The sequence below is a fragment of the Macaca nemestrina genome, chromosome 12 (assembly GCF_043159975.1).
Source record: "Macaca nemestrina isolate mMacNem1 chromosome 12, mMacNem.hap1, whole genome shotgun sequence".
Classification (NCBI taxonomy): Eukaryota; Metazoa; Chordata; class Mammalia; order Primates; family Cercopithecidae; genus Macaca; species Macaca nemestrina.
The window spans coordinates 82,510,061-82,533,441 of NC_092136.1; the positions used below are offsets into that span (position 1 = coordinate 82,510,061).

Below are 23,381 nucleotides of genomic sequence, written 5' to 3' on the forward strand. Positions count from 1 at the left end.
TTAGAATCACTAGAATAACAATGTGTGCTCCGATGCAAAAACTCTGGACCCATTTAAAGATCTATGTTCGAGACTGAAAACTGGCAGCCTTTAAGTGAATTTGATTCTTAGATCTGTTCTCTTTGGCCTGCACAGTATTGGTCAAACAGAATATTTACAAACATCGGATAAGCATTTCACTCATAGCAACCACTAACTGTAATTGGTAGTATCTACACCTTACAGACAAGAAATATGGTCTCCAGTTTGCCACAGTTCCCACTAGTCTCTATTGTTTACCCAACAGTGAGGCCAAATGTTGGTTGCTGTGTCACTGTGCTTGTGCTTTTGTTTTTCTTATACATAGATCTCTCATTCACTTGTGATACTTCTTGTGCTACAGTCTGTTATTTTTTGATAACACACCAAATTTAAAAGATAAAAATGTTAAAAACATCCACCTTATCACTTGTTAACATGGTTATTTTCTTAGTGTCTTCATTGGCTGCTCTGGCATGGAGCTGATATCACACACGTAACAACGAGAGGTTGGGCAGCATCTCACATAGCTGCAATCAGGGGTCAGGATGCTTGTGTACAGGTAATAATACCTTATTACTTTTTTTCAGTAAGCTCAATTACTTTAACATAGTTCTATTGGGCTATTGCTATTATTCTAATTATTTGACTCAATAGATTTAGTTTTATGTTCTAAACAATAACTTACTGGATTCCACAACTCAGATATTCTGATACCAGCTATCCACTTAAATAAATGGCTTGCAACCAGAAATCCTTTTATCTTTGATGTAGTTGGCTATCTGGGGTTGTTTTGTGAGATCTCACAGTCATGACCAGATTATCTCCTTTATAGCTTGCTGCTGTGGTCTGAATGTTTGTGTCCTCCAAAATAAATATGTTGAAATCTTAACCCCAGGGTGATGGTGTTAAGAGGTGAGGCCTTTTGGGAGGTTATTAGGTCATGAGGGGTTTGCCCTCATAAATAGGATTAATGTCCTTATGCAAGAGACCTCAGAGAGCTAGCTCACTAGCCTCTTCCACCATATGAAGATGCTGTGAGAAGGCACTATCCTTGCAGAATGAGCCCTCACCAGACAGAATCTGCCAGCACCTTAATCTTGGACTTTCCAGCCTCTAGAACTATGAGAAATAAATTTTTGTTGTTTATATGCTCCCTGGTTTATGATATTTTGTATAGTAGTCTAACAGACTAAGACATTTGGCCATGCCTAAAATTTCATATTTAATGTATTGCCTGACCAGGGTGACACATTAATATATGGTGGGATCTAGTATATTAGAGTAATTGTTATTAGTCAGTGTTTTGAAATAGACTGGAATTTGGAGGAATACAGAGTCATATAAGCAAACAGTTGGTATTAGTCCATTCTCACACTGCTATGAAGAAATACCCGAGACTGGGTAATTTATAAAGAAAAAAAGTTTAGTTAACTCACAGTTCCACATGGCTGGGAATGCCTCAGAAAACTTACAGTCATGGTGGAAGGGGAAGCAAACACGTCCTTCTTCACAGGATGGCAGGAAGAGAGAACTGCTGAGCAAAGGGGGAAAAGCTTCTTATAAGACCATCAGATCTCGTGAGAACTCAGTCACTATCATGAGAACAGCATGGGGGTAACCACCCCCTGATTCAGTTACCTCCCACCGTGTCCCTCCCATGACATGTGGAGGTTATGGGAACTACAATTCAAATGAGATTTGAGGGGGGACACAGCCAATCCACATCACAGTTCCTGCCAGGAGGAAGCATGAGATTGTTTGAAGGGTCAGGAGCTCTACTCAGTGAGTTGCAAAACGATACAAAGCAAAATCTATGATTAAAGTTCTAATGAAAAATACAGATGAGAAAAATTGTATAATTTAGGAGGAGGTAGAGGGATCATAAATGGAGGAAATAAAACATCAGTTAAGCCCAAAAGAGTGGGTTGATTTTAAAGATTAAGTAATGAGGAAGTATTATAGAGGCAGGCAATACGTTAGGAGCAAATAAAAATAATAATTGTCATTCATTGAAGATTTATTGTGTGTCAGTCAGTCTCTCATGTATCATTTCATCCAACACAAACAGTTCTATGAGTTCGCTTTTATAAAGGTTACAAAACAGATTCAGAGTGGTAAGTACCTTGCCTAAGCAAGTGACAGAGCTAGGATCTGAACCTAGATTGTCCCATTAATCTCTATGCTATACTTCTGTAAGAAGCTCCTGAATTGGAAAATTGGGCTATGTTCAGAGGATATACCATTATGTTAGTTTGACTGAGTATAGATTATTTATGGTGTGGACTGTTAAGAACCATGCTTGGGTAGACCAGTTTTGTAAAGTGCACCAGAAATAGAATGAAGATTTTGGATTCATTTTATAGAAAGATAGTTTTTTTCCCCCTCCTCAACCCTGTGATTACCTGGAAAGCAAAGAGAGGTTTTGTTTATGTTTTTGTTGTTTGAGACAGCGTCTTGCTCTGTCGCTCTGGCTGGAGCGCAGTGCCCTGGTCATGACTCACTGCAGCATCAACCTGCCGGGTCCAAGCGATCCTCCCACCTCAGCCTCCCAAGTGGCTGAGACCACCAACATGCTTCACCACGTCTGGCTAATTTTTTTTGTAGAGATGTCTGTCAGGGGTTTCTCCCTATGTTGCCTAGGCTGGTCTTGAACTCAAGGGCTCAAGCGATCCTCCTGCCTTGGCCTCCCAAAATGCTGGGATTACAGGCATGAGCCACTGCATCTGGCTGGGAAAAGAGAGTTTTTATATACATTATATGTGTGTGTGTGTGTGTGTGTGAATATGTCTGTATATATATTTATACATACACATAAACATCCACATGAACATTAACAGGGGAATGAGATAATGAAAACAGTATTTCAGGGAATTATTCTAGCAAAATGTGTCCAGGATTACTAGGATGAAGGAAGAGTTTAAAGACAAGAAGGTCAGTTAGAGATTTTTTGCTGTAATCACTAACCAGAGAGGGTAAAAATAGGTGGTGGCAGAGGGAAAGAAAGAAAATGAGCCAAGATATCTTGCAAAGCAAACATTGACAGAGTGTAGTGAAAATTCAAATTTCGAGTCAGAATAACAGATAATTATGATGGAATGAATAGGGAAATCTGAAAAGCAAGGAACACTGGGAAGACAGATGTTTATTTCATTTTGGCATACATTGAGTTTAATGTGTCTGTAGGTCATCCAGGTAGAAGAGGGTCCAGGCGGTTGAAAAGGGGGTTGGAGATAAAGATTACAGGAATGGTGAAGTACAGAAGAGTCTCAAACTCCTGGGCTCAAGTGATCCTTCCACCTCCGCCTCCCAGAGTGTCAGGATTACAGGCATGAGCAACCGCTCCTGGCCGGGACTAATAATTCTTTTAAGCCAATTACTCTGTATATGGTATAACCCATATATAGAAACTGGGCCAATTGCAAATTCAGATGGGACCTCTTTAGATGTACTTAGAAACTTGATTTGGAGCTTAGAACTCGTCACTTTAATTAATTCTTTGATTGAGTCCAAAACCTTGTTTGTTTTTTTTTTTTTTGAGACGGAGTCTCGCTCTGCCGCCCAGGCTGGAGTGCAGTGGCCGGATCTCAGCTCACTGCAGGCTCCGCCTCCCGGGTTCACGCAATTCTGCTGCCTCAGCCTCCCCAGTAGCTGGGACTACAGGCGCCCGCCACCTCGCCCGGCTAGTTTTTTGTATTTTTTAGTAGAGACGGGGTTTCACCGTGTCAGCCAGGATGGTCTCGATCTCCTGACCTCGTGATCCGCCCGCCTCGGCCTCCCAAAGTGCTGGGATTACAGGCTTGAGCCACCGCGCCCGGCCTAAAACCTTGTTAACAAAGGATTCTGCTTTTGAATTAGTGAAGGTTTAAATTTCAGTTTTATTAGGTTAGAATTAAAGAATTTAACTTAGTGGCTATCTGTGCTCATGAAAGATGTGTCTTATAAATTATATATACATGCTCAAATCAAAATGTAAAACCAATATTATAAATGTCTTCTAGGCAATGTTAAAACATTTTCTTGAGGCCAAAGTGGGTGGGAGCACGTGCTGCTGGGAGTTGCTTGGCGGCACGGGGCTGAAGGCTAGCAAACCAAGTGATCATGTTGCACAAACAAATTTACTATTCGGACAAATATGACGATGAGGAGTTTGAGTATCAACATGTCATGCTGCCCACGGACACAGCCAAGCTGGTCTGTAAAACCCATTTGATGTCTGAATCTGAATGGAGGAATCTTGGCATTCAGCAGAGTCAGGGATGGGTCCATTATATGATCCATGAACCAAAATGTCACATCTTGCTGTCTTGGCACCCACTACCCAAGAAGCCAAAGAAAGGAAGCTGGCAAGCTGCTTTTCAGACTCAAGCTTTACACAGCTCTCCTTACTTCCTAACATCTTTCTGATAACATTATTATGTTGCCTTCTTGTTTCTCACTTTGTTATTTAAAATATGTTCCATACACTGTTTGAATGTGCTAGTAACTGCTTTGCTTCTTGAGTAGAGCCACCACCACCATAGCCCAGCCAGATGAGTGCTCTGTGGACCCACAGCCTCAGCTGAGTGTGATCCCAGAAGCCACGATGTGCTCTGTATCCAGAACACAGTTGGCAGATGGAGGAAGCATCTGAGTTTGAGACCATGGGTGTTACAGGGATCATGTAAACTTGCTGTTTTTGTTTTATCCTGCCTGGTGTTTTATCCTGCCAGGCAACTTGTGGATTTATGTTTCAGTGTACTGGAAACTTTCCATTTTATTCGAGAAATCTGTTCATGTTAAAAGCCTTGATTAGAGAGGAAGTTTCTATAATCTTAAAAAACAAAACAAAACAAAACATTTTCTTAGTATTAGCTAAGAATTTCTTACGATTTGCTTGTAGCACACATGTGAGAACATACATAATAATTTAGCTATAGATTAATAAATTGCCTTTGTATAATCTGCGTCTGCGTTTATGGTTTAACATCTATACTCATGTAAAGTCGTTCCTATTTCTCTATTTTTAGGCTCTTATAATGAATGGAGCAAATCTGACAGCCCAGGATGAGCGGGGATGCACTCCTTTACATCTTGCTGCAACTCACGGACATTCTTTTACTTTACAAATAATGCTCCGAAGTGGAGTGGTGAGTGACTCCTATTAATATGTGCTAATGTATGATAATGTAGATGGAATAGCATTTGGTAGTCTAGTGGTCTCTTCCTGACTTTTTAGATCTCTTTTATGACTAATTTAATTTTTCTCTCTACCTTTTCTATCTTTAAACATAGAAGCAATAATTCAGACAAATCTTCTCTTCTCCCCCAAAAAACAATTTAGTATTACAAAGTACTTGAGAGGTTTTGGGTTCTTTATGCCAGTTCAGAGTTTAACTGGTTAGATTACGAAGCTTCAAACAAATCTTAACCAGGTGATTGTAAATCTTTATGAATTTTTGTATGTCTACCTATGTGTTTGTTTTGAAACTCTTATTTCATATACTGATTTAGAAAGTGATTTATTTCTTCAGAAATTTTGTTTATTGCAATATTTATCTGTAGTAGTTGTAATAACATAGAAGAAGAGAACTACATATATTGAAGACATTGTGGTGAGAGTTGGTGTTTCTATAGTTTGAGAAAGAGTGAAAACTTATTAAATATTTTTTATTAATTCTGTTCATATTCTCAATGATAGTATTTGATCATTCAATCTATCCCTTTCATTTTATTGGTCAGGAATCTAACTGGTAAGATGACTAGTTAAGTTCCTTTTTAAAAACTATTTTATGTGACTCATTCTTTTGAAAAGCCTGTTTTATAAAATTTTACTAGTATTTTATTAGCTCATATATTCAAATTAGTGGTTGCAGTGCATTTTTCTATTATGTTAAGTGTTTGCCTTCTTGTATTAAGAGCAGCCTCCAATTCTTATTTATAGAATTAAGCTGCTAGGTTTAGTGTTTTCCCTACAAAATAGGGAGAAACTAAGTCCTTGTGAATGTTACCTCTAGGATCCCAGTGTGACCGATAAGAGAGAATGGAGACCTGTACATTATGCAGCTTTTCATGGACGGCTTGGCTGCTTGCAACTTCTTGTTAAATGGGGTTGTAGCATAGAAGATGTGGACTACAATGGAAACCTTCCAGGTATTTTAAATAAAGCAAATGTTTTAGTTTTTCATTGATATAAACTTTTAAATGTTTGATCTTGTTTAAGAAATTTAAACTGTTGGCTGAGCATGGTGGCTTACACCTATAATCCCAGCACTCTGAGAGGCTGAGGCAGGAGGATCACTTGAGGCCAGGAGTTTGAGACCAGCCTGGGCAACATTGTGAGACCCTCTCTCTACAAAAAAAGTGAAAGAAAGAAAAAAGCTGGGTGTTGTGATGTGTGCCTATAGTCTAACTTCTTGGGAGGCTGAGGATTTGGGAGCCCAGGGATTGGAGGCTACAGTGAGCTGTGATTGTACCATTGCACTTCAGTACAACAAAGTGAGACCCCATCTCTTAAAAAATAAAGACATTGAAACCAATTATTCTGTTAGTCCCTCACAAAATGAAGTAGTGTATATGTTGACATGAACACTTTTTATCTTACATCACACCCATCTTATGTACCTTACGTTTGATCGATTTTTTTTCTGGAACCATATCAGCAAAAGATAAATTGGCAAAATTAAACATAGATTTGCTCTTCCTGCCAATTGTTTCCTTCATCTGCTATCTAGTGTTTTTATTTTTTAACTTCACCTCTCTCTGCCTCATAGACAACTTATTTATTTTTAAATTTAAATTTTTTTTTTTTTTTTGAGATAGGGTCTTGCTCTGTTGCCCAGGCTGGAGTGGCAGTGGTGTGCTCTCAGCTCACTGCAACCTCCCAGGTTCAAGTGATTCTTATGTCTCTTGACATAAGAATCTGCCTCCCAGGTTCAAGTGATTCTTATGTCTCAGCGTCCTTTGTAGCTGGGTTTCAGGCACCTGCCACCACGCCTGGCTACTTTTTGTATTTTTAGTAGAGAGGGAGTGTCACCGTGTTGGCTAGGCTGGTCTCGAACTCCTGGCCTCAAGAGATCTGCTTGCCTCGGCTTCCCAAAGTGCTGGAATTGCAGGAGCCACTGCACCTGGCCCAAATTTTTCATTTTTTAAACAGTACTGCATAAGTGTAGGATACTAGTTAATTTGCTACTTCAGTTGTCTAACCTACAGTAAAGTGGCCAGTGGAGACCTAGACTCCACCTTCTTTAAAAAGTGGTCTAGAAATTCTGAAGGATAGATCACAGTGAGATTGGAGTGAAAATGATACTTAAATGATACTTTAAAGAAGCAAACATAGAAAGAGGAAGGGCAGAATAATATGAACAGGACTGATCAAATCACTTTGCCATTTAGAACCTCCCTGGATCCCTGTGGAGCCTCTGATTCCTTGGCTTGGCATGCTGGACTTACATAATTTGGCTCCTACCTACCTGCATGGCCTCATCTTTCTATATCTTTACATTACTGTCCATGATCATTTTGCTTTTTTCTGAAGTTCATCTTTCAGTGTTCATTTAGTGAAGTCTTTTGGTATGAACTTTTCAATTTTTGTGTATCTGAAAATTTATTTTGTTCTCATTCTTTTTACTTTGTATTTTGTAAGTTTTTTTGTTTTGTTTTGTTTAAAGTAAAATTTAAATTAAAGTCTCAAAAAACAAAAAGCCCCTCTCTCGGCAGTGCGTACAGAGGTGGCAGCCATCTCCTCCTCGGCATCATGGCCACCCTTAGACCCCTTGTAAAGCCCAAGATTGTCAAAAAGAGAACTAAGAAGTTCATCTGGCACCAGACTGACCGATATGTCAGAATTAAGTGTAACTGGCAGAAACTCAGAGGTATAGACAACAGGGTTCATAGAAGGTTCAAGGGTCGATCTTGATGCCCCAACATTGGTTGTGGGAGCAACAAAAAAAAACAAAGCACATGCTGCCCAGTGGCTTCTGGAAGTTCCTGGTCCACAACGTCAAGGAGCTGGAAGTGCTGCTGATGTACAACAAATCTTACTGTGCTGAGATGTTTCCTTCAAGAACCGCAAAGCCATCGTGGAATGAGCTGCCCAGCTGGCCATCATAGTCACCAACCCCAATGCCAGGCTGCGCAGTGAAGAAAATGAGTAGCTACCTCATGGGCATGCTTTATGTTTAAATAAAACTGTAAAAACTGCAAAGAAAACCCAAAACACCAAAAACCAAAAAAAAGATTCTTTTGTGCTAGGCTTCCTTCACTTTTTCAGACTGCTTTCAATTGCTCCATTTTCGCATATGGTATTATTTATGGTATTATTAGTTTTCTTTAGTTTTAGTCTTTCTGATGGATGTATCTCATTGCAGTTTCAAATTTACATTTTTCCTGATGACTAAAAATGTCAAACATCATTTCATATTTTTAATGGCTAGTTATTTTTTTTTGTGAAGTAGGAGTTCAGATCTTTTGCCTATTAGCTATTGGAGTATGTCTTTTTCTTATTGAGTCGTAGGAGTTCTTTATATATTCTAGATACAAGCCCTTTGTCAGTTATGTTTATTACCAATATCTTTTCATGCAAATATCTTTCTAATCTTTCTACTCTATGGCTTGCTTTTTCATTCTTTGGTATTTTTTGATAAATAGAGGTTTTAATTTTTTTTTTTTTTAATGGAATCTTGCTCTGTTGCACAGGCTGGAGTGCAGTGGCACAGTCTTGGCTCACTGCAACCTCTGCCTCCTGGGTTCAAGCAATTCTCCTGCCTCAGCCTCCCAAGTAGCTGGGATTACAGGCATGCGCCACCACACCTGGCTAATTTTTATATTTTTAGTAGAAACAGAGTTTCACCATGTTGGCCAGGCTGGTCTCGAACTCCTGACGTTGTGATCCACCCACCTTGGCCTCCCAAAGTGCTGGGATTACAGGTGTGAGCCACCACACTTGGCCAGAGGTTTTAATTTTAATGTAATCCATTTTAATAATCTCTTCCTTTGTAGTTAGTGCTTTTTGTACTTTCCCTATTCTGTGATCATGAAGACATTCCTTTATGTTATCTTTTAGAAATGTTATTATCTTACTTTCACATTTATATTCCCAATCCTCCTAGAACTGACTTTTCTGTGTGTAATACAAGGTAGGGGTCAGTTTTATTTTTGTATTGTCCTTTATCAAGTATACTTGATCATTTTTGTTAGTCTTGTCTGGTCATTAAAAAATCCAATTGTTTCTTTAAACAGGTATAATTCTTTTATTTATAACCAGTAGAGTATTTATAATAATATAGATGTTAAGAAAGAATGTGGCCTTAGGTCTAGACTGCTTGTGTTCAAATCACTCTCATAAAATTATTTTTTATTGATAAGTGTACATATTTTTGGTGTACGTGTGATAATTTGATACATTCATGTAATGTATAAAGATCAAATCAAGGTAATATGGGTAGCCATCCCTTAAATAGTTCTTTTCTTTATGCTAGAAACATTCGAATTATTTTTTTCTAGTTATTTTGAAATACACGATAGACTATGGTTAACTATAATCACCCTACTGATCTGTCAAACACTAGATCTTATTTCTTCTACTGAATTTTATATTTGTACCCATTAATCAACTCTGTTCTTCCTCTCTCCATGCTACCCTTCTGGCCTTTGATAACCACCAATCAATTTACTCTCTATCTTCATGAAACCAGCATATTTTAGCTCCCACATATGAATGAAAACATATAATAGTTGTCTTTCTGTGCTTGACTTATTTTACTTAACATGATGACCTCCAGTTCCATCTATCTTGTGGCAGTGAGAGTATTTCATTCATTTTTGTCTGAATCATATTCCATTGTGAATATACATTACATTTTCTTTATTCATTCATCATTGATGTACACTTAGGTTGATTCCATATTTTGGCTATTGTGAATAGTGTATTAATAAATATGAGAGTGCAGCTATCTCTTTGATATAATGACATTTTTTTCTTGTGGATATATACACAGTAGTGGAATTAACTTATAGTTTATATAATATAAATCTAGCTACTCTTGTTTGTTTTTTTCTTCTAGTTGCATGGAATATCTTTTCCATTCCTTCACTTTCAGTCGATGTGTATCTTTATAGATGAAGTGGGTTTTTTGTCGGCAGCATGTAGTTGGGTCATGTTTCTTTATACTCTGTGCCTTTTAATTGGAGAGTTAAGTCTATGTACATTCAGTGTTGTTATTGGTAGGTAAAGACTTACAGCTGCCATTTTGTTGCTTGTTTTCTGGTTGTTTTATAACTCCTATGTTCCTTTCTTCTTGTCTTTCTTTGTGGTTAAGTGATTTTCTCTGGTAGTATGTTTTATTTTTTTGCTTTTTATTTTTTAGTAAATATAGGTTTTACATTGTAGTTACCATGAGTCTTACATTTTATAGATATAACAGATTATTTTAAAGAGATGACAACTTACCTTAGGTCACAAAGAAAGGAATAGAAACAAGGAAAAACCAAAATGCCCTACATGTTAACTGTTTCTCCCACATTTTGCCTTTTTGTTGTCTCTACATATTTTTGAGGTTTTTTGTTTGTTTTTTTGAGATGGAGTCTCGCTCTGTTACCCAGCCTGGAGTGCAGTGGTGCGATCTTGGCTCACTGCAACCTTCTCCTCCTGGGTTCCAGAGATTCTCCTTTCTCAGCCTCCCAAGTAGCTGGGTTACAGGCGCCCACCCCCATGCCTGGCTAATTTTTGTATTTTTCATAGAGATGGGGTTTCACCATGTTGGCCAGGCTGGTCTCGAACTCTTGACCTCAAGTGATCCACTCTCCTCGGCCACTCAAAGTGCTAGGATTACAGGTGTGAGCCACTGCGCCCCACCTATTTATATATTTTTGTATTTCCTATCTCTTAACAGATTGCTATAGCTATTATTGTTTTTGTTAGATTTGTCTTTTAGTCTTCATACTGGAGTTATCACACACCACAGTTACATTATTGGAGTATTCTAGGGTTGTCCATGTTTTTAATTTCACCAGTGATTTTATACCTTCAAATGTTTTCCATTTGCACATTAGTGTTTCTTCTTCCTGATTGAAGAACTCCCTTTAACGTTTCTTGTAAGATGGTTCTGGTGATCGTAAACTCTCTCAGGTTTTGTTGGTCTGGGAAAGGCTTTCTTCTTCTTCTTCTTTTTTTTTTTTTTTTTTGGTGTTAGGAACATTTTAACCATATATCTTCAATATTATCCATCCAGGACCAAAGTAAGTTCTGATGCAGGAAATGCATCAGAAAAGTTTCACAGCTTTCTGAGCCCCTACTTGACCCAGGAAGCCCAGCTAGCCCCTCCTCTGAGTTCCCCGTCTAAAACAGGATACCCCAACTGCTATTGGGAACTGGGCGGCAGTCGTTCTGGCTACTTCCTGCTGGTTAGGGGTGAAGAAGGGGCCCTGCAGTTTTGGTGTCCTCCAGAGGGGAACATTTTAGGCCAGTCAGGGACCAGCAGGTTGATCTAGGGGTCCTCGGTAGAAGCCGTGAGTTGAGCTCATTTGAGGTTCCATTTGTAAGAGCATTTGTAGCTTGATGGCCTTGATCCTGGAGGAAACAAATTTGACAAGGAGGTTAAAAATGGAAGGCCCAAAGACGAGTAATAGTAGGATGGCTGTCACAGGGCCTAGAAAGGGGAGGAGCCCAGATATCCATTGGTTAAACATATTCCAGGGTACTGAATGTTCAAGCTCCTTCTCCTCTTTTAAATGTCTAACAATATCCTGTAATTTTTTGTGAGCTTCAGGCCTTAAGGGACATTGCCTTTGATAAGGAAAAGTGGTGGGGTCTTTTAGCCTGATTTGAACTGGATGGGCATTCTTTGTCTTTCCGAATTGTCCTTCTAAGGCCCAGACTTCAGAGTTGATTCCTTCTTCAAGTAGAGGACAATGAATGGATAATTTATTCCTTATATTCTTGTAGATAATAGCCCCAGCTTTGGCTAATATGTCCCTACCTAATAAGGGTGTGGTACTTTTGGGCGTAACAAGAAAGGCATGTGAAAAGAGCAAAGTCTCCTAATTGCAACCGAGGAGGTGAGAGTAATACCTGGTTATTAGGCTGTCCTAAGATCCTTGAATAGTAACGGACTTTGAGGCAGTCATCTGGGGCAGGAGATTAAAACTGAGATGGCCGCGCCAGTGTCCGGGAGGAAGTCCACTTCCTGGCCCTAAATGGTCAAACTTACTTGGGGCTCTGTGAGGGTGATGGCATGAGCTGGCGCTTGCCCTGGCCTCCCTCAGGCCTGTTGCTGAATCATCTGGTTGGGCTTCTGGCCCAGACGGCCTTCATCCTCTGGGGCAGTGTGCCTTCCAGTGATTGCCTTGGCGTATTGGACATGGGCAAGGGGGCTGTTTGTTTCTGGTTAGACAATCTTTCTTAAAGTGTCCTTGCAAACCACACTGATAACAAGCCCTACTAGGAAATTGGCTTGCTCCTCTTTTGGTTCCCTCTGAGCCACCAGGGTCTGCCTGTCTGAGGGCCATGACTAAGGCTGTAGCCTTTTTCTTATCTCGCTTTTCCCTTTTGGCCTGTTCCTCTTGGTCCCTGTTATAGAACACCGAGGTTGCCAGGTTTAATAATGCCTCCAAATTTTGTTCGGGGCCTAAGGCAAACTTTTGGAGTTTTCTCCTAATGTCAGCCGCTGATTGGGTGATAAATTTATCCTTTAGAATAAGTTGGCCTTCCAGGGAGTCCGGAGTTAGGGAGGTGTGCTTTCTTAGGGCCTCCCTTAGTTTTCTAGAAAAGCAGAAGGGTTTTCCTCTTTTTCTCTGCATAATTGTGGATAACATTGAGTAGTTCATAGGCTTTTTCGTAGTCTTCCTCAACCCTTCTAAAATGCAAGTTAGCAAATGCCTGTGGCTCCAATCTGCATGATTTGAGTCAGTATCCTAATAAGGGTCTACAGTGGGTACTGTCTGTTGCCCTGTGGGGAATTTTCCCTTTTCCTCCAGGGTCATTCGATCATTTACCTGGCTAAGATACCATAAATCTCCAAATTGCTGGGCTGCTGCTAAAGCTGCCTCCTTTTCAGTAGGACTTAAGGTCTGATTAAGGAACAACATGATGTCCTTCCATGCTAGATCAAAGGACTGCCCTAACCCTTGTAAAACATCTATATAGTTAGAGGGATCATCCGAGAATTTCCCTAAATCTGCCTTTATTTGTTTTAAATCTGAGAGTGAGAAGGGCGCATGAAAGTGAATGGGCCCAAATTCTCCTCCTACTGTTTGTAAGGGACATAGTTTGGGTGCCTGGCTTGTGGAGTTTGTGTTCTCTTTCTGGGGTGCCTTTAACACTTTGGTGGGGCTGGATGGAGGAGAGTCAGTGGGGGAGGAGAGTGGGGCTGAGGGAAGAGGCCCTGAGTATGGAGGTAACTGTGGGCCTCTGTCATTTGGGCAAAGCTTGCAGGCTTGGCACAGGGCAGTATTGTCATGAAAGGCAAAGAAAGCCTGTACATAAGGAACCTCACTCCATTTACCTTCCTGTTTACAGAAAAGAGCTAGTTGTAGAAGGATGTTATAATTAATACTTCCCTCAGGGGACCAAGTTTCTCCATTTTGTAAGGAATACTGTGGCCAGGCAGTGGTACAGAAGAAAATTAGCCACTTCTTTGTTAAGGTTTCAGGGTCAAATTTTTTTTTTTTTTTTTTTGTTTTTTTTGTTTTTTTTGTTTTTTTTTTTTTCTTTGAGACGGAGTCTGGCTCTGTCGCCCGGGCTAGAGTGCAGTGGCCGGATCTCAGCTCACTGCAAGCTCCGCCCCCCGGGTTTACGCCATTCTCCTGCCTCAGCCTCCCGAGTAGCTGGGACTACAGGCGCCCGCCGCCTCGCCCGGCTAGTTTTTTGTATTTTTTTAGTAGAGACGGGGTTTCACCGTGTTCGCCAGGATGCTCTCGATCTCCTGACCTCGTGATCCGCCCGTCTCGGCCTCCCAAAGTGCTGGGATTACAGGCTTGAGCCACCGCGCCCGGCTTTTCAGGGTCAAATTTGTCCCAGTAATTCAGGATACATTTTAAGGGAGTGTCCGGTTTGGAAGGTGTGGTGCTTATCCGGAATTTTAAACACAGGGATGTCCGCACCCTGGTTAGTCCTGGGACTCGTCTTCCCTAAGGGTATCCAATAAGGGTCAGGTCCAATTGTGTTCAAAGCTCATGGTCCCTTTTCCTGAGCTCTTCATCTACCTACCGGATTTAACCATGCTTACCGGCGGGATGGAAACTTCCCTTGCCTCTGCCATGGATGGAAACTTCCCTTGCCTCTGCCATGCACCTGTTGACCACTAAATGGGGCACAAGGACTGTTGGATTTATTGTGGTCCTTCTGCCAATGCGTCCTACCTGTTCCAGGGTGGCAAGGCCTGGGTCTGGGACACCACTGATGCTTGCATGCTAAGGCCCAATTTATGTGGTCCTGGCTATAAAACTGTCCTTCAAGGAGAAATCTCTGACTTAGTGACAGGAGGTGTATAGTAAGCTTAAAGGGGGTGATGGATGTCCTCTAGGCCAGGGCCGAGAGAACAGCTGCTGTACTTTAGCCTTCTGTCCCCACTTGCCATCAAAGGAGTAAGCCCCCCTCTCAAGGTGGTACCAGTATCCTGTGTCCCAACTGACTGTATTTTCTTCCCTCCAATACCAATTATTGAATGGTTGAAACAACAATGGCTTTAAGACCCGTGCCTATGCACCAGATTGTACTTGAGAGGCCCCAAGAAAGGGGTAAGTTTATCTGGGGAGCAATGGAGGAAATGTCCTAAGGCTTTTCTACTATCCACATGAAAATTACAGACCTGTCTTTAAATTGTCCTGATGTGGGGGACCATACACTATGGTGGGGAACTGGCCCTTCAAAATGGCCATGAAATGGCGACACTTGCCTAAACCCTGGAGGGCACCATGAACAGGGATCTTCTGGGCACCACCCCAAGAATTCAAGACTTCTAAATAGGGAATCTTGATCCTGCCTAGGGGGAATAACCTTACTTGTAAGATGAGGAAAGAAGTCTAGCCGGCAGACATTAGGACCCAGGAGGCAGGAGACAGATGTGGCTGTCTCACGCTCAGTAACCCGTGCAGGGAGAGATTCTTGTGGGACCATAGTCTCAACCAGGATATCTAGGAGACTAATACGTCCACTGAGCACTCCTGGGTGTACTTTGGGACCACCACGGAAAGCGAAAGAATTGGAACTGGTTCCAGGCCAACCAACGCTCCCAACCCCAAAGGGTTGGGGGTTGTTAGAGAGCCCTTTTCCAGACAGCCTGACACCCATGTCTTTAGTGTGGTGGCTGTGCTAGTTGCCTTTAAGTGGCTGACAGGTGCCTGGTTTAGCCTCTGAATTCTAAGGAAGGACAGGACGGAATAGCAAGTGAAAGAGGTCTAATTGTACTCACCACGTGACGATGTAGATGCCTTTCCTGGAGACTCCTGGCTGCCTCGCAAAATGTAACACCTAAGGTTCTTGCCTAGCCACGCCAAAGAATTGGTGTGGCAGCTGACTGCGGTGAGTCATGAACCAATAGAGAGAAAAAGCTGTAGGCTTTATTGAGCAGAGTGAAAGTACGAAGATTCCACAGCATGGAAGGGGTCCGGAACGGGTAGCCCTTCTGTCTTCTTTATAGTTGAAGAAGCTTTGCTGGATTCTTGGATGGCAGGGTTTTGTTTTGTTTTTTTCCTTTCAGCACTTTGAAAAGGTCCTGTTCCTTCCTGACCTGCGTGGTTTTTCTTGAGAAGTTTTTTGCCAGACAAACTGGGGCTCCTTTGTATGTTATTTGTTTCTTTATTGTTTCTGCTTTTAAGATCCTTCCTTTGTCTTTGACCTTTGAGAGTTTGATTATTATATGCCTTGGGTAGTCTTACTAGGGTTGAATCTGTTTGGTGTTCTGAGACCTTACTATTTGTGGATATTTATATTTATCTCAAGTTTCAGAAAGTTTTCTGTTATTATTTCTTTGGATAAGCTTTCTACCACTTGTCCTTGCTCACTTTCTGTTGAACACCAGTAATTCTTAGACTTGGTCTTTTGAGATAATTTTCTATTTCTGGTAGGTGATTTTCATTTCTTTCCATTTTTTTTTATCCTATGACTGGGTATTTTCAATTAGCCTATTTTTGAACTCACTGATTCTTTCCTCTGCTTGATTCATTCTGTTATTGAGAGACTCTAATGAATTTGTTAGTTTGGCAAATATATTTCTCAATTTTAAGATTTCTGTTTGATTTTAAAAATTATTTAAAATCTTTTTGTTAAATTTCTGTGATCAATTTCTGAATTGCTTTTCTATGTTTTTTTTTTTTTTTTTTGAGATCACTAAGTTTCCTTAAAACTGCTATTTTGAATTCTTCAAGAACTCACATATTGCCATCTTGTTGGAGTCAGTCAGTGGTTTATTGCTATGTCTGTTTGGGTAGGTTGTGTTTCCCTTGGATGTACATCTATGTTTTTGCATTGAGGGATTAGTTTTTCCAGTCTTCGCTGTCTGGCTTCTTTTGGTTTTTATGGGGTATGTTCATTTAGAGATTCTTTGTAATTTTCTTGTTGACTTTCTTTCTTTTTCCAGGTAGGTCTTTGCTTCCTTTTTGGCCCTAAATGGCACCTTATGCTCAGGTTTGCCTTGACTCTAGTAAATAAATCAGAGTGTAGCCCATTCCAAACTGGGGAGGTCCCAAAAGGGATATCTCAGCAGTATGGGAACGCTTGCTAGCAGTTTGTGCCGAGGGGACCTGTAGAAAGAACCTTAGTATGGTGATGCTAAACAGCCACTCTGATTTGGTGTCTCCTTTGGCTTAGTTACAGAGCAGAGTTTCCAGGACTCAGGATGGTAGTCCTACCTCTCCCCTTTGTCTCTGGCTATCCTCAGGGATATATTTGTCTTAAGGCACTCCCAGTGCTTCCTGTGGCTTGAGGCAGGGACAGGTCTTCTGCCAGGGAGCCCAAGATGATAGGGAAGCTGCTTACTTTGATCTCACTTTTTCCAGTATAAAAACTGTGAGTTGGGGGAAATTTTCATGAGCTTTGTGCTGGGCAGAATTGGGGGAGGCATGTCTTGGATATGGAAGTCCGATTCTGTTACTGTCTGCTCAGAGATTTTTCACTTGACTGTGGCCCCAGGACCTGTCTCATCCTCATATTTGAATTCTGGGCTATTGCTAGTGATAATCTCAGTGCTGTATATTTGTTTTTGTTTTCTTTGGTAGAGTGTGAAACTAGCTTGCGTCTTCAGGGCCATTTTGGAAGTAGAAACCCTCTCAAAAATTTTTATTAATTTGACATACGTTTATTGAGCACATACTATGTCTCAGTTCTTCAGGGTGCTGGAGATATTACAGCAAATAAAAGACAAAGTCCTACCTACATGTGGTGGTGAGGGGAGAGACAGATAATCATCTAAATGAATGAGCAAAATATATATTATATAGAGATATGTGTTTAGATAAATGTAAAGTAGGAAAGGCGAGTAGAGAGTATGAGAGGGGATGAAATTTGAAATAAGTCATCAAGAAAACCTTCACTGAGGAAGTTACAATTGGGTAAACACCTGAAGGAGTTAAGGAAGCGGATTTTGTGGATATCCTGGAGGAAGAACATTTCAGGTAGAGGTAACAGCAAGTGTAAATCTCCTGAGGCAGGGATGTGCATGGTGTGTTTAAGTAATAGTAAGTCAGTGTAGTTCCAACAGAAGTGAGGGGGTGAGTATTAGATGTTATGGTTGGAGAAGTAAGAGGAGCCATTAGAGAGTTTGTTTGTTTTTTCTTTCCATCTTTTCTATCTTTCTCAGTATGTTGCCCAGTCTAGACTCGAACTCCTGGGCTCAAGCAAACCTTCTGCTTCAGCTTCCTGAATACCTAGGACTATAGGCATGTGCCACCATGCCCAGCCTTATTGGAGGGTTTTGATCACAGGAGTGACATGATCTGACCTGTTGTTTAAAGGGATCATTTTGGGCTGGGCGCGTTGGCCCATGCTTGTAATCCCAGCAGTTTGGGAGGCCAAGGCGGGTGCATTGCTTGAGGCCAGGAGTTCGAGACCAGCTTGGCCAACATGGTGAAACCCCGTTTCTACTAAAAATACAAAAAATTGCTGGGTGTGGTGGCACATACCTGTAATTCCAGGTACTTGGGAGGCTGAGGCACCAGAATCGCTTGAACCCGGGAGGTGGAGGTTTCAGTGAGCCAAGATTGTGCCACTGTACTCTAGCCTGTGCAACAGAGGAAGACCCTGTCTCAAAACAAAAATAAAAGGATCATTTGGCTGTTGTGTTTATAATAGACTGCAGTTGAGGGTGTGGTAGTGGCATGGGTAAGAAACAGGAGAGCAGTTGGGAACCTGATGCAATAATTCAGGCTACTATTTGGGTTGGCCAGTATAGAGGCAGCAAAGGTACTGAGAAGTAATCAGGTTCTGTGTATATTTTGAAGGAGCCAGTAAAATTTGTTGATGGATTAGATGTGGGGAGTAATGGAAAGGGGAGTCAAGGATGGCTCCAAGGCTTATGGGCCTGAACAATGTTGAGAGAACTTCCATTAACCAAGATGGGGAGACAATATAAGGAAAATGTGTGTGAGGAGGCTAAGGAGCTCAACTTTTGACATATGTTAGAAATGCCTATAAGACTTTTAAGTGTAAATGATGAGTAAGCAGTTAGAGGAATCTGCAGTTTCAGGGGGGCAGGGGTTAGTATGAGGGGCAGCTGAGGGAGGATAGATTGATATGTGCCAGCAATTTATCTTCTGGACTTCTTATCTGGGACTTCTTGTTTCACCTGAATTATACTGGCCACTTGGGCATTACCCTGCCTCTCCATAATCAAGATATGTGAATTGGGCTTATTTCCCAAGCGGTCATTTCTTAAGTGTAAAGACTGTCTTGGTCTTTGTAATCATTGCCTCGAAGCTTGTAACAACTCCAGATGCATTCCTTTTTTTTTTTTTCCCATAAAATTTTAGGTTATGGCTGTCCCTGAGTCTCATCCAATATACTTCTTTCAGGGATTCCTTAAAATTTCTTGTCTGTTCATAGCATTCCTGTTTGTTTCTTTAGCTTTTTATAGCTTTAAAAAATACCTTTTCTGTTATTTTCTGAAAGGCTGTAAATGATGAAGTCAGTGTATATACCTAGCCTGCATTTCAATCCATTCTTCTTGTTTATAATAAAAAGAATAAATTATTATAGAAAAGTGACAAATGCATAGTGATAAAATATTATAATATTCTTATTTGCAGTGATTGGTTTCTTCCATTTTTTCCCAAAATATTAAATTTTACTTAGTTATTTTACTTACATAATAAGCATTTTATCATGTAATTATAAACTGTATAATTGGGATTTCACTTTCTAACATAACTTTCTGGGCCTGCTCTTTGGTGACCCTCATCTGATCTCTCTAGACTCATGGTAAGTGTAACTATTGAACCATTTACTCACTGCTTTGAAGTGACTAGAAGGCTGACTGTAAAGAAATGCAGGCTGGGAAAAAGGTCTCATCTCTGCTCCTGTCATTTGGGGCAGGGATAATTATCTCCCTATGAGGAGTAGAGCTAATGTGTTATTTCTTTTTTCAAGTTATTTTAGTTTCAATTTAAAAAATAAATTCTGCCAGGCATGGTGACTCCTGCTTGTACTCCCAGCTACTTGTGAGGATGAGGTGGGGGGAATCCCTTGAGCCCAGGAGTTGGAGGCTATAGTGAGCTATGATTGTGCCACTGCACTCCAGCCTGGGTTACAGAGCAAGATCTTGTCTCTAAATACATACATACATACATACATACATACATACATACATACATACGTATTTTAAAAATATTAAATTTTTTTTTTCTTTCCTCTAGTTCACTTAGCAGCCATGGAAGGCCACCTTCACTGTTTCAAATTCCTATTCAGTAGAATGAGCAGTGCGACACAAGTTTTAAAAGCTTTCAATGATAACGGAGAAAATGTATTGGATTTGGCCCAGAGGTTCTTCAAGCAGAACATTTTACAGTTTATCCAGGGGGCTGAGTATGAAGGAAAAGATTTAGAAGATCAGGAAAGTAAGTAAGTGATATGTTCTAGCATATAATGTAATGATGATGATGATGATATAATGATATACTTTCATTGATGTAGAATCAATGAAATAGGAAAAGAAGATATAAGGCAAATGTTATATATGTTATATGTAAAAATATAAACATGTTTAATATATAACATATTAAAATTTATTACATATCATTGCCGATACATTCATCCAGATTCTTTATTATAAAATACTTTAGACAAAAATGTGTAGAGGTTTGTTGCAGTGGCGCATGCTTGTAATCCCAGAACTTTGGGAGTCTGAGGTGAGTGGATTGCTTAAGCCCAGAAGTTCAAGACCAATTTGGGAAATACAGTAAAACCCTATCTCTACAAAAAATACAAAAATTAGCTGGATGTGGAGGCATCCCTGTAATCAGCTACTTGGGAGGCTGAGGTGGGAGGATGGATTGAGCCCAGGAAGTCAAGGCTACACTGAGCCTTGATTATACCTCTGCACTCCAGCCTGCATGACAAAATGAGACCCTGTCTCAAAAAAAAAAAAAAAAAAAAAAAAAAAAAAAATGAGCAGTGAATCACTAAATTTAAGAATAAAATATAGAGGCCAGGTATGGTGGCTAACACCTGTAATCCCAGCTACTTGAGAAGTTCAGGCAGGAGAATCATTTGAACCCGGGAGGTGGAGGTTGCAGTGAGCCAAGATCACGCAATTGCACTCCATCCTGGGCAACATGAGCAAAACTCTATCTTGGAAGAAAAGAAAAGAATAAAATATAGAGTTGAAGCCCTTTGGATCTCTCTCCCTAATTACCATCACCTTTTCTTCCTCCTCAAGGGTAAACTATTATTTTAGATTTTTCATTCCATTCTGTGGTTTTATATTTTAGTTGTGTATATGAGTTGGGGTCTCACTATGTTTCCCAGGCTGGTCTCAAACTCCTGGCCTCAAGTGATCCTCCTTCCCCAGCCTCCCAGCAAAGCACTGGGATTACAGGCATGGGCCACTGCATCCACCCTGTGTTGTTCTCTATGTGTATTATTTTTTATTGTTGTATTGTTATTTTTATTGGTTTCTCCTTCAAGTATTTTCCATCTGTTCAATCTGCAGATATAGAACTTGCAGATATGGAGGGCCAGCTGTGCATCTATACACATACATGTGTACACACAGACACACACACACACACAACTGAAAGCACCTAACCTTATCCCTAGCACATAGTTGATGCTTAATAAAATGTCTTTAATGATAGTAACTACATAAACTGAGTCCTTACTAAAAATGCCAGACATGGTAGTAAGCACTTGCAAGGATTGCATTGTTTTGTCTTTTTTAAAAATAAGATCTTCTTGATACTTGGATACCAAAGAATTGCATAATTTTACCCTCTCAACAAATCTGAAATGTGACTTTTCTCATTTTTACATATGGAAATAAACAATCTAGAATAGCCAAAGAATATTTTTAAAATAACAAAGTTGGAAGGACTTAACACTACTTGATTTTAAGACTTACTATATTGCTACAGTAATCAAGGCAGTGTGTAGTAATGGCAAACAGACATACAGATAAGTAAGACAGAATACAACAAAGACCAGTAAGAGTACGGCATGATGGTGCATCCCTGTAATCCTAGCTACCTGGGAGGCTGAGGCGGGAGGATTGCTTGAGCCTAGGAGTTCAAGGTTACAGTGAGCTGTGACCACACCTCAGTGACAAAGTGAGACCCTATCTCTAAACAAAACAAAGCAGTGTGACAACTATTTACATAGCATTTCTATTGTATTAGGTATTGTGAGTAACGTAGAGATTATTTAAAGTATATGGGAGGGAGGATGTGCATAGGTTATCTGCAAATATACCATTTTATATAAGGGACTTGGACATCCACAGATTTTGGTATCTTTGGGGGGTCCTAGAACCCTTAGGATTCCAAGGGATGACTCTATATGTATGTGCACATACACACTTCTTATCTGCTTCTAGTCTATTTTGCTGTCTTCACTGTCTTGCAAGTAGAGAAGGAGCGGTCTGTGTAACCAGGTTCAAGCGATTCTCCTGCCTCAGCCTCCTGAGTAGCTGTAATTACAGGCATGAGCCACCACACCCAGCTAATTTTTGTATTTTTAGTAGAGACAGGGTTTCACCATGTTGGCCAGGCTGGTCTCGAACTCCTGACCTCAAATGATTCACTCACCTCAGCCTCCGAAAGTGCTGGGATTACAGGCGTGAGCCACCATGCCCAGCTTCCAAGTGTGTCTTTATACAAAGGGTTTTAAATGACCATCCCCTGTGTTTTGTGGTGGTATGAGAGAGAAAGAGAATGTGGCTAAAAATTGTCCTGGTACAATACTTCTGGCATGTTTGAAGTCCTGAGGGGAAAAAGAGTAGAATGATTAGTAATAATCTTATTTGATAATTCTCTTTTTACTGCTAGTCATCAACTGAACTCATTCCATTACAACAGCCTTTTATTTGAGAAAATATTGAAACCTGAAATATATGACAGCTTAAGACAGGGAAAAGAATAAACTCTGATATTTATTGAAATGCTGAATTTTTTTATTCATAGCTTTAGCATTTCCAGGTCATGTGGCTGCCTTTAAGGGTGATTTGGGGATGCTTAAGAAGTTAGTAGAAGATGGAGTAATCAATATTAATGAGCGTGCTGATAATGGATCAACTCCTATGCATAAAGGTGAGTTATGATTTCTCCTTTCAGTTTGGATACAATAGCTGCTGAGTTATTAATCTTTTAAAGTAAATATCAATCAGAAACACATGAAACATAAAACTTTTTTCTGATGCCCTAGCAGATATCAGTCTACCTTGTGTGGTATATAGAATGCCTAATTCTCTATTCAAGTGTAATGTTTCTTTTATGATGCCAGATATTCATGCATTATCTTATTCAAGGGTAATTCCAATAAAATTTCTATAGCGACATTGTTATGTTAGTTAAATGTGAAATGTACTGCTAGAGAAGTTTCTTAGGATAACATTTTTTAAATGACCTTTTAATTAATACTAAAATAGAAATCATCCCTCTCTCTCTCTCTCTTTTTTTTTCCGCAGACTGGGTCTTGTTCTGTCACCCAGGCTTGGAGTGCAGGTGGAGACCTCCTGGGCTCAAGTCATCCTCCCACCTCAGTCTCCTGAGTAGATGGGATTATAGGCATGTGCCACCACACCAGGCTAATTTTTTGTCTTTTTAATAGTGATGGGGTTTCACCATGTTGGCCAGGCTGGTCTTGAACTCCTGGCCTCAAATGATCCACTTGCCTTGGCCTCCCAAAGTGCAGGATTACAGGCGTGAGCCTGGCCTGATGGCAGGTGATTCTTACTAAACTC

The 23,381-nt window shown here is 40.3% G+C and overlaps 1 protein-coding gene and 2 pseudogenes across 11 annotated transcripts in view; all 3 read left to right on the top strand.

Annotated features, from left to right (window-relative positions):
* The window catches only part of LOC105468837 (ankyrin repeat domain 42), a 199,137-nt gene that overhangs the window by 9,979 nt on the left and 165,777 nt on the right, over positions 1 to 23,381 (top strand). For 10 of the 11 annotated variants that reach the window (XR_011610962.1, XR_011610964.1, XR_011610959.1 and 7 more), the window contains exons 3-7: positions 473 to 580; positions 5,028 to 5,147; positions 6,015 to 6,150; positions 19,843 to 20,043; positions 22,603 to 22,728. Coding sequence is in view for 4 of the 11 variants with exons in the window: in XM_071075374.1 (XP_070931475.1) it covers positions 473 to 580; positions 5,028 to 5,147; positions 6,015 to 6,150; positions 19,843 to 20,043; positions 22,603 to 22,728 (691 nt within the window). In the remaining 7 variants the exon portion in view is untranslated. The remainder of the gene's footprint in view (positions 1 to 472; positions 581 to 5,027; positions 5,148 to 6,014; positions 6,151 to 19,842; positions 20,044 to 22,602; positions 22,729 to 23,381) is intronic. The other variant, XR_011610961.1, reaches the window with a different exon arrangement.
* On the top strand, positions 604 to 5,021 carry LOC112424465 (cyclin-dependent kinases regulatory subunit 1 pseudogene; annotated as a pseudogene).
* Positions 6,166 to 13,642, top strand: LOC139357552 (large ribosomal subunit protein eL32-like; annotated as a pseudogene).